The 15,472-nt window shown below is 44.4% G+C and overlaps 1 protein-coding gene across 1 annotated transcript; it reads left to right on the top strand.

The window, feature by feature from the left end:
• Nucleotides 1–1,793: 1,793 nt before the first annotated feature.
• Nucleotides 1,794–3,152, top strand: LOC134943590 (hemoglobin subunit beta-2-like). Its single transcript, XM_063932347.1, has 3 exons — nucleotides 1,794–1,918; nucleotides 2,224–2,446; nucleotides 2,848–3,152. The coding sequence occupies exons 1-3, from the start codon at nucleotides 1,827–1,829 to the stop codon at nucleotides 2,977–2,979; spliced, it is 447 nt and encodes a 148-aa protein (XP_063788417.1). The 5' UTR covers nucleotides 1,794–1,826; the 3' UTR covers nucleotides 2,980–3,152.
• Nucleotides 3,153–15,472: the final 12,320 nt, after the last annotated feature.

The following is a 15,472-nucleotide window of genomic DNA, read 5'->3' as shown; positions in this document are numbered from 1 at the left end:
CCAATATAAATTACTTGGAAAGAACTTTTATCAGGACAATTACTGATATTACCTGTGGAACTGAAGGGAACTAAGGTTCCATTTTTCAACATATTCAACAACACCATGGGATACCATGCTTATGATAGTGCACTATTTTAATTTTATTGATCCACCTCTATATTAGCTGGAATTTGAATGTTGTTTATAGAACTGCATGTATAGTAATAGGACTTACGGATGTGGTTTAATGTATACCTTTTAATGCTGATTTTTACTATTGAACCAGTGTCAGAAAATGCAATTTTTGGTGCAATTTATATATTAAAAATATCTATATAACTGCATGTGTTTACACTCATTTCATAAATCTGATCAATTACAGAAATAGTGCAGTGAATTTTGTTGATTCTAGTTGCAATCTCCTGTAGTAACAAGAGATTACTTTTTATGCGTACACAGGCATAATATCACACTCTGCAGCTGATTGTCAATTAAAGGTTTAGATCACCTAGGATATTTGATCATTTAAGAATATGTGGTATTAGCGAAGAGACGTATTTGAGTAATAAGACACTGCCCGGACTGTATCTAATAACGGACAGATATTGAGTCGACTTCTGTGTATGTGCAGCGTTAGCAAGCTGCCATTGTGTTTGGCGGGTAGCTAGCCAACTACCATTAATGATGCACCATATCTGTCGGTGCTGGTGGTGTACACAACAGATCCAAAATGGGTAGTGAAATTGCAGGTTCCTCTGAGAGAGCTGCGTCCGCAGAATATATTGATCAGCATAAGGGCTGATTCCAGTGTAGGAAGTCCTGGAATGCTGCGGCCCTGTCTGCCTGCGCCTAATAACTGACACCCCCTGTAGATCTCAATGAGGCAGATAGAGGAGCATATTTCTGTCTATTTTCCTCAGTTACTGAAACAGTCTTGATGTTGGTTCAGTAAAGAAGTTTGATAATTCCCTATTGCTAACTTGAATACTGGTAATGGCTAATCGTGGCAGAATAAAGGTTAAGTATCTACGCGTATCGTCCTTATGCAAGAACTTTATCAAAATGTGGGGTGAAATGTCAGGAAAACTAGACAGTTGAAAGTATTACAAAAGGAGACAACCATGACACAAAAAAAACAAAGTGTAAAATCAAAGAAAATAAAATGGGGGTTTGAACATATGGGCAAAGAAGACGTAATTAGTGCCACAGATATTTTGATTTAACCAAGAGGTTTTCAAACTCGGTCCTCAAGGCACCCTAATGGTCCAGGTTTTAAGCATAACCATGCTTGGGCACAGGTGACTTAATTAGTATCAAAGTTAATTTTATTTAACCATCTGTACTCAGCAATGGTTATCCTTAAAACATGGACCTTTTTCGAGTGCCTTTTTAAATCTGTTTTGCAGATTTAAAAAATAAATTAAAAACCATATATTCATTTTTAATCTCCACATGGGTTGAGAACCACATATAATATCTCTTGCAAGCATATTTTATTCTACATTAACAAAATGAGGCTAAGGAATTTTCTTGATAACCTTGTTGTTAACAAGTAAAACATATTATTACAACTACGTGTGAATTAGTTATACCTTTGGAGTTATTTGTACACCAATTATTTTATGACCTCTAAACGTAAAACAAAGCCTACTCATGGTTTATACCCACCAGATTAGATCTGCAAGGGTGGGCAGGGTGGAGAAGCAATAATATGACACAGCACAAAAGGAGAGTGGGTGTGACTTGGCAAAAATGGACTATAAATCAGGGTTGAAATCTGAAAAGCTCAGAAGCATTTACTTCTCGTTTACAAACGTTAGCAGCTACTCACTCTCACAGGCAACATGGTCCACTGGACAGCTGAAGAGAAGGCAGTCATCAACTCCACCTGGGGAAAGATACACCCGGAACATGAAGGTGCTGATGTGTTGAGCAGGTAACTAGAGCAAAGCATGTTACCCGGTACTATACTATTATTTGCTATAATTGATATACCATGGTATAATTGCTATTTCCTTGCAGAAGTCATTATATTCTTTACTAAGCTGGAGTTAATTATAAATGGTAAAGCTGCTTTATTTCTTTTCTTTTACATGTTAAACAAGCTAGAATGTATTATTACATTGTTATACATTTACTTCTCTGGCAAATATTTATACCTTTGTTAAGTTTTAGTAGGATAGTACATGATAAAATGTTCCCAAAAATAGTAAAATATTTTTTCTTCTCCCATCTGAATAGGCTGCTGATTGTCTACCCCTGGACCCAGAGATATTTCAGCTCCTTCGGAAGCCTGAACAGTCCCAGTGCTATTACTGGAAATGCCAAGGTCCACGCTCACGGCACGAAGGTGCTGACTGCTGTTGCCAATGCCATTCAACACCTTGATGACGTCAAACACTATCTGTCCGCCCTAAGCAAACAGCATGCCCAGGAGCTTCATGTTGACCCCGAAAACTTCAAGGTTAGTTCAATTATATAATTTCCTATCTGTCCAAGACTAAAGTTATATCTGACAATCAGCTGGGAAGCAATTGTTACTAGTATTGTACTTGCTTTTAATTACTTTATTTTTCATTACAAATTAGTTAAAATATAGTTAAGGAAATTGTGCTATAGAATATTAATACTTGATTATTATTATTACTACTACTACTACTACTACCACTCTATGTATCAGGAGACCCATTGTAAGTGGCTTAACATCCCAGTAGTTAAGAACTCTCATAATACAGGGAGTACACATTAACCACATGAGAAGAGGTCTGGTAATTATTGAACAGTGCCACATAAGTGCTAGCACCATATAATTATGGTATGTGTATGTTTTACTAGATATTCAGACATGTTTTGATCTATTCACAGCGCCTGCTGGAAGTTCTGGTGATTGTCTTGGCTACCAAACTGGGACCTGCATTCACACCTAAAGTCCAGGCCATCTGGGAGAAACTCAGCGCTGTTCTGTTGGCTGCTCTGAGCCATGAATACCATCACTAAATCGCTATATTACCATACCGGCATTTAACATCTTGTACAACAATCATAATTGCTGCCATGCGCAAATGTCAATGACATTCGTTATACAAATGGAATATTTTTCTGAAATGCTAGGTTATCAGTTAGCATATACATGTTCTAGTTTGCATATAAGCACATCAATAAAACAAATTTGGTGGAGTTGGATGCAAAAATAAAGTGAAATGTTTTGTTCATCTTTGATTGATATTGTCTTCATTTACACACAATGTTAAGATATGAAGAAAATAATTCATAGAATAAAAAAATAATAATGAGGCAATCATATGCCTTATAAATTCTTGATGGCATCTCTTCTTGAAAACACAATGTTGGGGCACACTTAACCTTGCGGTCCAATGCATGTTGATTGGTAGAAAGGTCATCAAACTCCTGATATGTTAACAATGCTATACCATACTTAAAAATACAAGCACCAATATAAAACCACCAAGGAAGGTTTATATGCATGCTATTGAACATAAAATCCCCATCACAAATATTACCTCCATGTTGTGATAGCTAGGTCTCAAAGAGTACATTTTATAAAGAGGAAGTGCATCCATCCTTGGACAAATATATGTTAAAGACAATTTGGCCTTAACGAAGTACAACTAGCATGTTAATGTCTAATCCCCTTAATTAAGCAGACATATTTATCTGACCCCACACAAAGGGCAATATTCCTTCTCAGTGATGCACCAAGTAAACCAATGTTTATTTACTATCCACCTACTATGCTTTGCATGTGTTTATAGGTAGAAAATGTATCTAATCACATCTGTGTCATGTTCTAAAAGCCAAGGAGCTAAAGCATTGAATTCAAGTGTTATAATATTGATGGCGTATCTTAGAAGTTTACTGAATAGGGGAGGATTACGAGCTCCCTCATTTTGCGCACTAATAGCTGTTGGATATCTTTAACCACAGGATATGGGAAAAAAACAGGACCACTGTACCCCCTCCTTGGGGTACAAGACAGCACCCCACGCAGTTTCATACACTAATTTTTACTTAAAGAATATGTTTTCATAACATGCTTCTTTCCAGCACTGGCAGGTGCAATCCAAGAACATTCACATTTTAGATACTGGTGAAACAGGTTTGTATTGTAGTGTAGCGTTTTCGTGGTCAAAAGGGATATTGGGGGTAATTCTAAGTTGATCGCAGCAGCAATTTTGTTAGCAATTGGGCAAAACCATGTGCACTGAGGGGGGGGGGGCAGATATAACATTTGCAGAGAGAGTTAGATTTGGGTGGGTTATTTTGTTTCTGTGCAGGGTAAATACTGGCTGCTTTATTTTTACACTGCAATTTAGATTTCAGTTTGAACACACCCCACCCAAATCTAACTCTCTCTGCACATGATATATCTGCCCCTCCTGCAGTGCACATGGTTTTGCCCAACTGCTAACAAAATTGCTGCTGCGATCAACTCAGAATTAGGCCCATTGTCAGGTGTTCCTTTCTTATTTTGATGTTGTACTGTAAAAAATATATTGATGTAACGGAGGTTGTTTGAATAACATGGTGACATCATTGTAATCTTAGTATTCTTCACAGGAGGAATGGGGTGGATGGGATGATTTCACTAATTTAATATATGTGGTTTTATTATTTGTGAAATTGTTTACTAAAGGTTGGGATGTATGCATTTTCATTTTTCTAATCTTTAATTTTTGGTTAGTAGGTGTAAGAATAACAAACCAGGGGTCATTTAAATGCAGTTGCACCTGGGACCATTGGCGCAAAGTACTGATTTTCGATACTTTCTGCATGCGCTGACATCAGACTGTCTCATTGATTGACAATCTGATGCTATTTCGGGGGCGGCGACGGGCTTTGGAAAAACGTAGGCGTGACACCACCGTTGTAGGGGGTGGGAAGAGGTTAGGGAATCCATCGTCGGACAGAGATTTTCTGTCCTCTGGGACGGGAGCATGGTGCCGCAAGCCGCCAGATGGGTGCATTGATCCGATACTGCGTCGTAGGACATAGCTCGGATCACTAGTGCAGCAGGAGGCGTCTGTATGTAATAGACAGCTCCTGCTGCATTTACATATAGCAAGTCCAGTTGCTCCTGAATGACCCACACTGTTCTATACAATGTTGTAATAGAAATTCAGGTCAGGAGTGCATAATAATAATAATGCTATTTATATAGCACTTTTCCCCCAATAGGACTCAAAGAGCCTTACATGTACATCTTAATAGACGTAAGATACAAAAATAGGATTTCTCTTACGTCCTAGAGGATGCTGGGGTGCCCTTCGGCACTCTAAGACTTTTCAACAGTGTGAACTGGCTCCTCCCTCTATGCCCCTCCTCCAGACCACAGTTTAGAAAATGTGTCCAGGAGACTGGATGCAAACTAGTGGAGCTCTACAGAGCTTTGCTGGAAAAATACTTTCTTAGGTTTTTTTATTTTACAGGGAAGCTGCTGGCAACAGCTTCCCTGCTTCGTGGGACTTAGGGAGGGGGGGGGGGGGAGTAGGAACCAACTTCTCAATTAGTTAATGGTTCTGCTTGCGCTGACAGGACACCATTAGCTCCTGAAGGGTACTGAACACAGCCCAAGCCTGGCCAGCGTTCAATCCCACAGCACTGCCGCCACCCCCTAACGGAGCCAGAAGGCTGGTGAGTATATTACCGTCCTGCAGAGAGAGGATCCTCCGGTCATCGTTGGCGGCATACAGGTACACGCGCAGCAGCGGGACACTGCGCGTCATATGTCTCAGCACAAGGGTGTAGAGCACGGGGGGAGGCGCACTCTGAGGGCATGTTTTAAAATCTCACTGGCAAAAAGGGTACATACATGTACAGCCGCTGATGTGCCATCCCCAGCCAGTATAAATATTACATTGCTGAGGCTGAAGGGCGGGGCTTCTCCTCATACTTGCCAGAACACGCACTGGGTGCCATTTTCTTCTGCAGAAACTCCAGTGTGAAGCTCCTGAATGCTGTTTCTCCTCATGACAACGCTGATACAAGTACAGGGTGTTATAGAAGGGGCAGAGTGTTCATTATAATTAGATCTGTGGGCCTATTATTGGTATATGCACTGTAAGTGGGTAATATTTCCACAATTCACAATAAGGCGCAGTGTGTGGACTGGCAAATCCCTCTCTGACAGACTTTAGTGTGGGTCTGTCCCCAATAGAGCCCCCCAGTGTGATTTGGGGGGGGGGGGGTGTGTGTGTGTAACATGTCAGACATTGGGGAGGATTCTTCCCAGGAAGAACCCATTTTAGATGCACAAGAGGGTAATGTGGTGGCCCTTCCCTCTCAGAAGGAGCCGGAGTGGGTGAGAATGTTGCAAAAGAATATGTCAATGCTTGCAAAGAAATTCTCTCAGTCTGAACAACAAACTAAATATTGGAGGCAGTCTGTGGAGGATGCACTGTTTACTGACCCCTCCATATCATCCACTCGGGTCCCATCCAGTTCCCAGAAAAGGTGTCTGGCCCAGATAATGCAAGGGGACACAGACACAGATTCCGACTCTGACGTCGACACTGGGGATTTGAGAGGGGTAGACCCCAAATCAGCCAAAAGCATACAATGTATGATAGTTGCTTTGAAGGAAGTGTTGGAGTTTCCTGAAACAACACTGGTCCCAGAGGAAAAGGAATATTTTAAATTAAATAAAAAACAGGTTGCGACTTTTCCTCCTTCAAAGGATACGTGTAGTGTACCCTTTCCCAGCGGAAGACAGGCACAAATGGGAGACACCTACAATGATAGACACCTCAATTTCTCGGCTGTCTAAGAAAATAGTTTTGCCTGCCCCTGATTCAGCCACTTTAAAAGATCCAGCTGACCGTAAATTAGAAACAACCCTAAAATCCATATATACGGCTAACGGAATGGTGCTCAGGTCCACCATTGCTTGTGCGTGGGTAGTTAACGCTGTGAAAAAATGGTCTGACAACTTGCTTGTTAACATAGACACAGGTGACAGGGATGAAATAGTCCTAACTCTCGGCCATATCAAAGATACTGCAGGTTACTTAGTTGAAGCTATGAAGGATATTGGGTTGCTGAGTTCAAGATCCTCCGCTATGGCGATTTCAGCCCACAGGGCACTGTGGATCCGCCAATGGAATGCTGATGCGGAATCAAAAAAAGAATATTGAGGCGCTTCCTTACAATGGAGAAGCCCTCTTTGGAGACAAGCTGGATGCCATGATTTCAACAACTACATCAGGCAAGTCAGCATTTCTGCCTTCCGCAGCTGCTCCATCTAGGAAAGGATTTCATTCTCATACGATGCAATCCTTTCGGCCCAACAAGTCCAAAAAGGCAAAGGGTACCCCCTTCTTCGCAGGAAGAGGTAAAAAAATCTACACCACCATCAGGTTCGCAGGAGCAGAAGTCAACAGCTACTTCTGCTAAAACCTCAGCATGACGCTGGGGCTCCCCTGCGGGAATACGATCGGGTGGAGGTACGTCTACTGTCTTTCAGCCAGGTCTGGGTTCACTCAGATCTGGATCCTTGGGTATTGCAGATAGTATCCCTTACCAGCTTCTGTTCAGGACAGAGCAAAAGTGCTGAACGCAATACAGAATTTATGTCAAGACAACGTAATTTCCTTAGTTCCTGTGTCACAACAGGAAAAAGGGTTTTATTCAAGCCTGTTTGTAGTGCCGAAACCGGATGGCTCGGTCAGACCGATTTTAAACCTAAAGACTTTGAACCTTTATTCGAAAAGGTTCAAATTCACGATGGAATCCCTGAGAGCAGTGATCGCCAGCTTGGAGGAAAAGGAATTTCTGGTATCGATGGACATCAAAGATGCTTATTTACATGTTCCCATCTACCTGCCGCATCAGGCATACCTGAGGTTTGCGGTGCTGGACTGCCACTACCAGTACCAAACATTGCCTTTCAGGCTCTCCCCGGCTCCGAGAATATTCACCAAGGTGATGGCGGAGATGATGGTTCTTCTTCGCAAGAAAGGAGCCAAAGTCATCCCATAGTTGGACGATCTCCTCATAAAAGCGAGATGCAGGGAGAAACCAGTGCAGAACATTGCACTTTCCCTGCCGGTGCTTCAACAACACGGTTGGATCATAAACCTTCCAAAATCACAATTGGAACCCACAGTGAGGTTATCATTTCTGGGAATGATATTGGACACGGAAGCACAGAAAGTATTCCTACCGGTGAAAAAGGCTCTGGAGATCCAGAGGATGGTCAAACAAGTTTTAAAACCAGCACGCGTATCGATTCATCAGTGCATCCGCCTGCTGGGGAAGATGGTAGCGGCCTACGAGCCTCTACAATTTGTCCGATTCCACGCCAGGGTCTTCCAATGGGACCTACTGGACAAGTGGTCCGGATCGCACCTACACATGCACCGGAAGATAATCCTGTTAACAAAAGCCAGTATTTCACTCTTGTGGTGGCTTCAAAGTTCTCACCTCCTGGAGGGACGCAGGTTCGGGATTCAGACTTGGATCCTGGTGACCACAGATGCAAGCCTCCGAGGTTGGGGAGCAGTCACGCAAGGGGAAAGCTTCCAAGGACGATGGTCAAGTCAAGAAGTACTCCTTCACATAAACATTCTGGAATTGAGAGCTGTGTACAACAGCCTTCATCAAGTTGCACACGTTCTTCAAGGTCGTCCCATACAGATCCAGTCAATGTAATGGCAGTAGCTTACATAAACCGCCAGGGCGGAACAAAAAGCAGAACGGCTAAGGCAGACGTGACAAAGATACTCCTCTGGGCAGAAAGACATGTAAAAGCTCTGCCGACAATTTTCATTCCGGGAGTGGACAACTGGGAAGCAGACATCATAAGCAGACACGATCTCCATACAGGAGAATGGGGCCTCCACCCAGAAATCTTTGCAGAGGTAGCAGATTGTTGGGGCGTTCCTCAAGTAGATATGATGGCATCACATCTCAACAAGAAGCTTCAGAAATATTGTTCCAGGTCGAGAGACCCACAAGCAATAGCAGTGGATGCACTGGTGAACCAGTGGGTGTTTCAGTCGGTGTATCTGTTCCCTCCACTTCCACTAATACCAAAAGTTCTCAAGATCATCAGAATAACAAGGGTTCGAGCAATTCTCATTGCTCCAGACTGGCCAAGGAGGGCTTGGTATCCAGATCTTCAGGGGTTATTACTGGAAGATCCTCAGCCTCTTCCTCTTCGCGAGGACCTGCTTCAGCAGGGGCCGTTTGTTTATCAAGACTTACCGCGGCTGCGTTTGACAACATGGCTGTTGAGCGCCATGTCCTAACCCGTAAGGGTATTCCCAATGAAGTCATTCCCACACTTATTCTGGCCAGGAAAGGGGTAACGTCCAAACATTACCATCGGATTTCGAGAAAATATGTATCTTGGTGTGAATCCAAGAAGTCTCCTGCGGTGGAGTTTAAATTAGGACATCTTCTCCTATTTCTACAGGCGGGTGTGGATGCTGGCTTGAGATTAGGGTCTATCAAGGTCCAAGTTTCGGCCTTGTCCATTTTTCTTTCAGAAACAGTTGGCTTCCCTTCCTGAGGACCAGACGTTCGTGAAGGGAGTTCTGCGCATACAACCTCCCTTTGTGCCTCCTGCGGCGCCATGGGATCTTAATGTAGTGTTGCAGTTCCTTAAATCGGAATGGTTTGAGCCTCTACAAGAAGTAGAGTTGAAGTTTCTCACTTGGAAAGTGGTCATGCTGTTGGCCTTGGCCTCAGGCAGACGAGTGTCTGAATTAGGGGCTCTGTCACACAAGAGTCCTTATTTGATTTTTCATGTAGAGCTGAACTGCAGACGCATCAGCATTTTCTTCCAAAGGTTGTGTCTTATTTCCATATCAACCAACCTCTGGTGGTGCCAGTGGCTTCTGACACCTCAGTAGTGCCGTTTCAAAGTCCTGGGATGTCGTCAGAGCGTCGAGGACTTATGTTGCAAGAATGGCTCAGATAAGAAAAACAGAATCTTTATTTGTCCTCTATGACCCCAACAAGATTGGGGGTCCTGCTTCTAAGCAGACTATTGCGCGCTGGACCAGAGGTACCATTCAGCACGCTTATTCCACGGCAGGATTGCAGTTACAGAGTTCGGTAAAGGCCCACTCTACAAGGAAAGTGGGTTCTTCCTGGGCAGCTGCCCGGTGTGTCTCGGCGTTGCAAATTTGCAGAGCAGCTACATGGTCAGGGGCAAACACGTTTGCTAAGTTTTAGAGGTTTGACACCTTGGTTGCTGACACCCTTCACTTTGGTCAGTCAGTTCTGCAGGAACATTAGCACTTTCCCGCCAGTACTGGGAGCTTTGGTACATCCCCATGGTACTAAAATGGACCCCAGCATCCTCTAGGACGTAAGAGAAAATAGGACTTTAATTAACTACCAGTAAATCCTTTTCTCGTAGTCCGTGGAGGATGCTGGGCTAATTTTTCCTGCAAATTACGTTTTGTCTTTTTACACAGGTTCTCATGTGTTAAGATGTTTTACAGCAGTTGCTGTTACGTTATGCATGCACGTTAGCATGGGTTATGTTAAAGGCCATGTTAGGCGACATGTTTTTGGTATGGTGTGAGCTGGTGTGAATCTCGCCACTAGTTTAATGTAAATTCTTCTCTCGAAGTTGTCCGTCTCCTCGGGCACAGTTCCTATACTGAAGTCTGGAAGATGGGCATAGAGGGAGGAGCCAGTTCACACTGTTGAAAAGTCTTAAAGTGCCGAAGGCTCCTGCGGAACAGTCTATACCCCATGGTACTAAAATGGACCCCAGCATCCTCTACGGACTACAAGAAAAGGATTTACCGGTAGGTAATTAAAATCCTATTTTTAATTACCTACCGGTAAGTCCTTTTCTCGTAATCCATAGAGGATACTGGGGTTCCATTTAGTACCGTGGGTAAAGACGGGTCCACTAGGAGCTGATGGGCACTTTGATAGTGTGGGCTGGCTCCTTCCTCTACGCCCCTCCTACCAGACTCAGTCCAGAAAACTGTGCCCAAGGAGATAGACATACTTTGAGAGAAGGATAAAGATAGTGGTGAGATTCCGAACCAGCACACAGAAAACAGAAAGGTATGCTAACCCAACTTTAAACAAGAACAGCAACACCTGAACTAACAATAGTCAACCAAGTAACAGTGCAGGAAGAACGAAGCTCCAGGTGCCCAGTATCCTCTATGGACTACGAGAAAAGGATTTACCGGTAGGTAATTAAAATCCTATTTTTCTCTTACATCCCAGAGGATACTGGGGTTCCATTTAGTACCATGAGGCTGTACCAAAGCTACTAAACCGGGTGGGAGAGTGCTGGGGTTCCTGCAGAACTGATTGACCAAACTGAAGGTCCTCAGAGGTCAAAGTATCGAACTTGTAGAACTTAGCAAACATGTTCGAACCTGACCAAGTAGCTGCTCGGCGGAGCTGTAAAGCCGAGACACCCCAGGCAGCCGCCCAGGAAGAACCCACCGACCTAGTAAAGTGGGCCTGTACAGATTTTGGAACCAGCAGATCTGCCGTGGAATAAGCATGCTGGATAGTGAGCCTGATCCAGCGTGCAATTGTCTGCTTTGAAGCAGGACAACCAATTATATTGGAATTATATAGAACGAACAGCGAGTCGGATTTCCTGTGACAAGCTGTCCTCTTTACATAGACCTTAAAAGCCCTCACAAGATCCAAAGACTTTGAAGTAGTGGAAAAGTCAGTGATAACCGGAACCACAATAGGTTGGTTGATGGGAAACGCAGACACCACTTTCGGAAGAAATTGCTGACGAGTTCTGAGTTCAGCTCTGACCTCATGGAAAATTAAATAGGGGCTCTTGTGCGACAAAGCCCCAAGCTCCAACACACGTTTTGCTGAAGCCAAGGCCAACGGTGTTACGGTCTTCCACGTAAGATATTTTACATCCACCTCCTGTAATGTTCAAACCAGTCCGATTGGAGGAACTGCAGCATCAAACTGAGATTCCAAGGTGCTGTGGGAGGCACAAAGGGAGGTTGGATGTGAAGAACACCTTTCAAAAACATCTGGACCTCAGGGAGAGAAGCCAATTGTTTTTGAAAGAAAAATGGAAAAGGCCAAAATCTGGACTTTTATGGAACCCAGCCGTAGGCCCACATCCACAACTGCCTGCAGAAAAAGCAGGAAACATCCCAGGTGCAATTCCACCGCAGAATAAGTTCTGCTCTCACATCAAGAGACTTATTTCTTCCAAATACGGTGGTAATGTTTAGACGTTACCCCCTTCCTAGCTTGGATCATAGTCAGGATAACTTTGTTAGGGATCCCTCTTCTGGCTAGAAGCAGCTGTTCAACTTCCATGTCGTCAAACGTAGCCATCCTGATAGACGAACGGGCCCTGTTGCAGAAGAGCCTCGCGAACAGGTAGAGGCCACGGATCTTCGAGGAGCATCTCCAGAAGGTCCGCGTACCAGGCCCTTCTTGGCCAGTCCAGAACAATGAGTATTGCTTGAACCTTTTCCTTTTTTATTCTTTTGAGAATTCTTGGGATCAGAGGAAGTGGAGGAAACACGTACACCATCTGAAAGACCCATGGAGTCGTCAGAGTGTTTACAGCCACTGGCTGTGGGTCTCTGGACCTGGAACAATAGCGCTTGAGCTTCTTGAGACGAGAGGCCATCATGTCGATTTGTGGATATCCACAACGACACGTCATGCACCTGAACACTTCCGGGTGAAGGCCCTACTCCCCCCGGGTGCAGGCCGTGTCTGCTGAGGAAGTCTGCTTCCCAGTTGTCTACTACCGGAATGAAGGCAGCTAATGCCACAGCGTTAATTTTTTCCTGCCCAGAGGAGAATTCTTGACACCTCGGACATTGCTGCTCTGCTTTTCGTTCTGCCCTGTCAGTTAATGTACGTCACACTGTCAGACTGGACCTGAATGGCCCGATCGTGAAGATAAGAGGCCTGCAGAAGGGCGTTGTATATGGCCCTGAGTTCCAGAATGTTGATTGGAAGGATAACTTCCTGACTCGACCATCTTCCTTGAAACTGCACCCCCCAGGAGGACTGCTCCTCAACCTGAGGCTTGCATCCGTGGTTAACAGGATCCAGTCCCGAATTCCAAACCTCGATGAGGTGAAAAATCTGTAGCCACCACAGAAGGGAGATCCTGGCTTGTGGCGAAAGACAGATCCTCTGGTGCATGTGAAGATGCAATCCGGACCATTTGTCCAACAGATCGAGCTGAGTCTTACGTGAAACCTTCCGTATTGAAACGCCTCGTAAGAGGCTACCATTTTTCGCAGAAGGCAAATGCATAGATGCACCGATATCCGGGTTGGCTTCTGGACATCCCGAACCATCGACTGGATTACCAATGCCTTTGCAAACAGAAGGAACACTTTCTGCGATTCCGTGTCCAGTATCTTTCCCAGGAAAGGAACCTCCGTGTTGGCTCTAGGTGAGATTTCGGAAGGTTCAGAATTTACCCGTGATCCTGGAGTAGTTGGTTTGTGAGGCTAATGCTGACCAGCAACCTCTCCATGGACGGCGCCTTTATCAGAAGATCGTCCAGGTACGGAATAATGTTCACTCCCTGCTTGCGGAGTATAAACATCATCTCTGCAATCACTTTGGTGAACACCCTCAGTGCTGTGATGAGACCAAACGGCAGGGCCTGGAACTTGTAGTGACAGTCCTGCAGTGCAAACCATAGATAAGCTTGATGAGGCAGCCAGATTGGATATCAAGGAAGCATACCTTCACATTCCAGAGACACTAGAATTTCCCCTTCCTCCATACCTAAGATCACAGCTCACAGAGACTCCATCTTGAACTTGAACACTCTTAAGAACGGGTTCATGGACTTGAGGTTTAGAATAGGGCGTACCGAACCGTCCGGTTTCGGTACTACAAACAAGTTGGAATACCCCTTGTTGTGCAGATGAGGTGGAACTGGAACAATGACTTGAGAGTCTTTACCAGTTATTGGATGGCCTGCTGTAAAGTTATACTTGCCTCTTGTGAAGCTGTTAAGCCTGATTTGAAGAATCTGTGAGGTGGGAGCTCTTGGAACTCATCTGTAGCCCTGGGAAAAAAAGATCTATGACCCAAGTATCCCGACACAAACTTGACCAGATGTGACTGAAGAATTTTAGTCGGGCTCCCACCTGACAATCCTCCAGGAATCGCGGTCCACCATCATGCTGAAGGCTTTGAGGAAGCAGAGCCTAAGCTCTATTCCTGAGCCCCTGCAGTTGCTGGTCTGCGTGGTTTACCTCTTGCGCCTCTGGAGGCCGTAGAAGCACCTCTGGATTTTCCCTTAAAGTTGGCTGTCCGAAGGGACTGTAACTTTGAAGCTGAAAAAGCTTTTCTGGCTGGAGGAGCTACGGAAGGAAGATACATAGACTTACCCACAGTGGCTTTGGAGATTCATTTGTCTAGTTAGTCTCCAAACAAGGCTTCTCCTGTGAATGGTAGGCCTTCAACGCCTTTCCTGGAGTCTGCATCAGCAGTCCACTGGCGTAGCCACAAGCCCCTGCGTGCTAACACCATAGCGGTGGTGCGTGCATTAAGCAAACCAATGGCTTCCACCATAAAGTTCGCAGAGTCCTGTATATGCTGCAGGAGTAAAACATCCCCCCTACACAAGGAATCTAACCCCTCATTTAGGTTACCTGACCATTTAGCAATGGCTTTTGTGATCCACACACATGCAATAGTGGGTCTCTGGGACACCCCAGCAGCTGTGTACAATGATGTACAACGAGTGTAGTCTCAATTTTATGATCAGCCGTATATATTTTAGGGAGGCTGCACCAGGGACAGGCAATACAATTTATCATGACAGCCTAGAGACTGATGCGTCCACTATCGGTGGATTTTCCCATTTTTTCCTATCCTCCAGATGAAAAGGAAAAAAGGAGAACAACCTTTTAGGGATTTTCTTCAAACAGGGTATTCAATTCCTTTGACGCAGGAAAAATGACTGAGGACTTCTTTTTTACATTAAAATAAGAGTCCTCACACTCCTGATACCGTATCAGGAATTTGCAGAACCTCTCTGATAGCCTGACAGAGTTTCATCTCCCCCCCACCGCCATGTCTGACCCATCAGCGTCAGACTGCAGGATATGAGCCAGAGATAGTTTTTGTGGATAAATGGGAGGGGATTGAGACGCTGGTTTGGGGACTGAGTCTCTCTTCATAAACTCATCCACAGTCTGTCTTACGTATTGCGTCTCTTTCTCATTGCGGGATAGCTTTGTAGAAATATGAGATAATTCCTTTAATGGAATTAACCCACTCCAGTTCAGATCTGCTATTCTGGGAAGGTGCACTGCCCTGAGTACCCAGTAGTGAGCCCCCTGGTGAAGAGGAACACTCCGCTGTACAAGAAACACACTCTTTGACTGACAATGTAAATGTGACAGCACACACACAGGAAAAGGTTAAGCACAATTAACCCACAAAGAGCCTTTCAGGGAGAGACAGTATTTTGGAGCCAGCCCCCACCAGTAATGCCAAGCTTAGCCGGATCGCATACTAA

This window comes from Pseudophryne corroboree, chromosome 7 (genome assembly GCF_028390025.1).
Source record: "Pseudophryne corroboree isolate aPseCor3 chromosome 7, aPseCor3.hap2, whole genome shotgun sequence".
Classification (NCBI taxonomy): domain Eukaryota; kingdom Metazoa; phylum Chordata; class Amphibia; order Anura; family Myobatrachidae; genus Pseudophryne; species Pseudophryne corroboree.
This window is presented reverse-complemented; position numbering and strand designations above follow the sequence as displayed.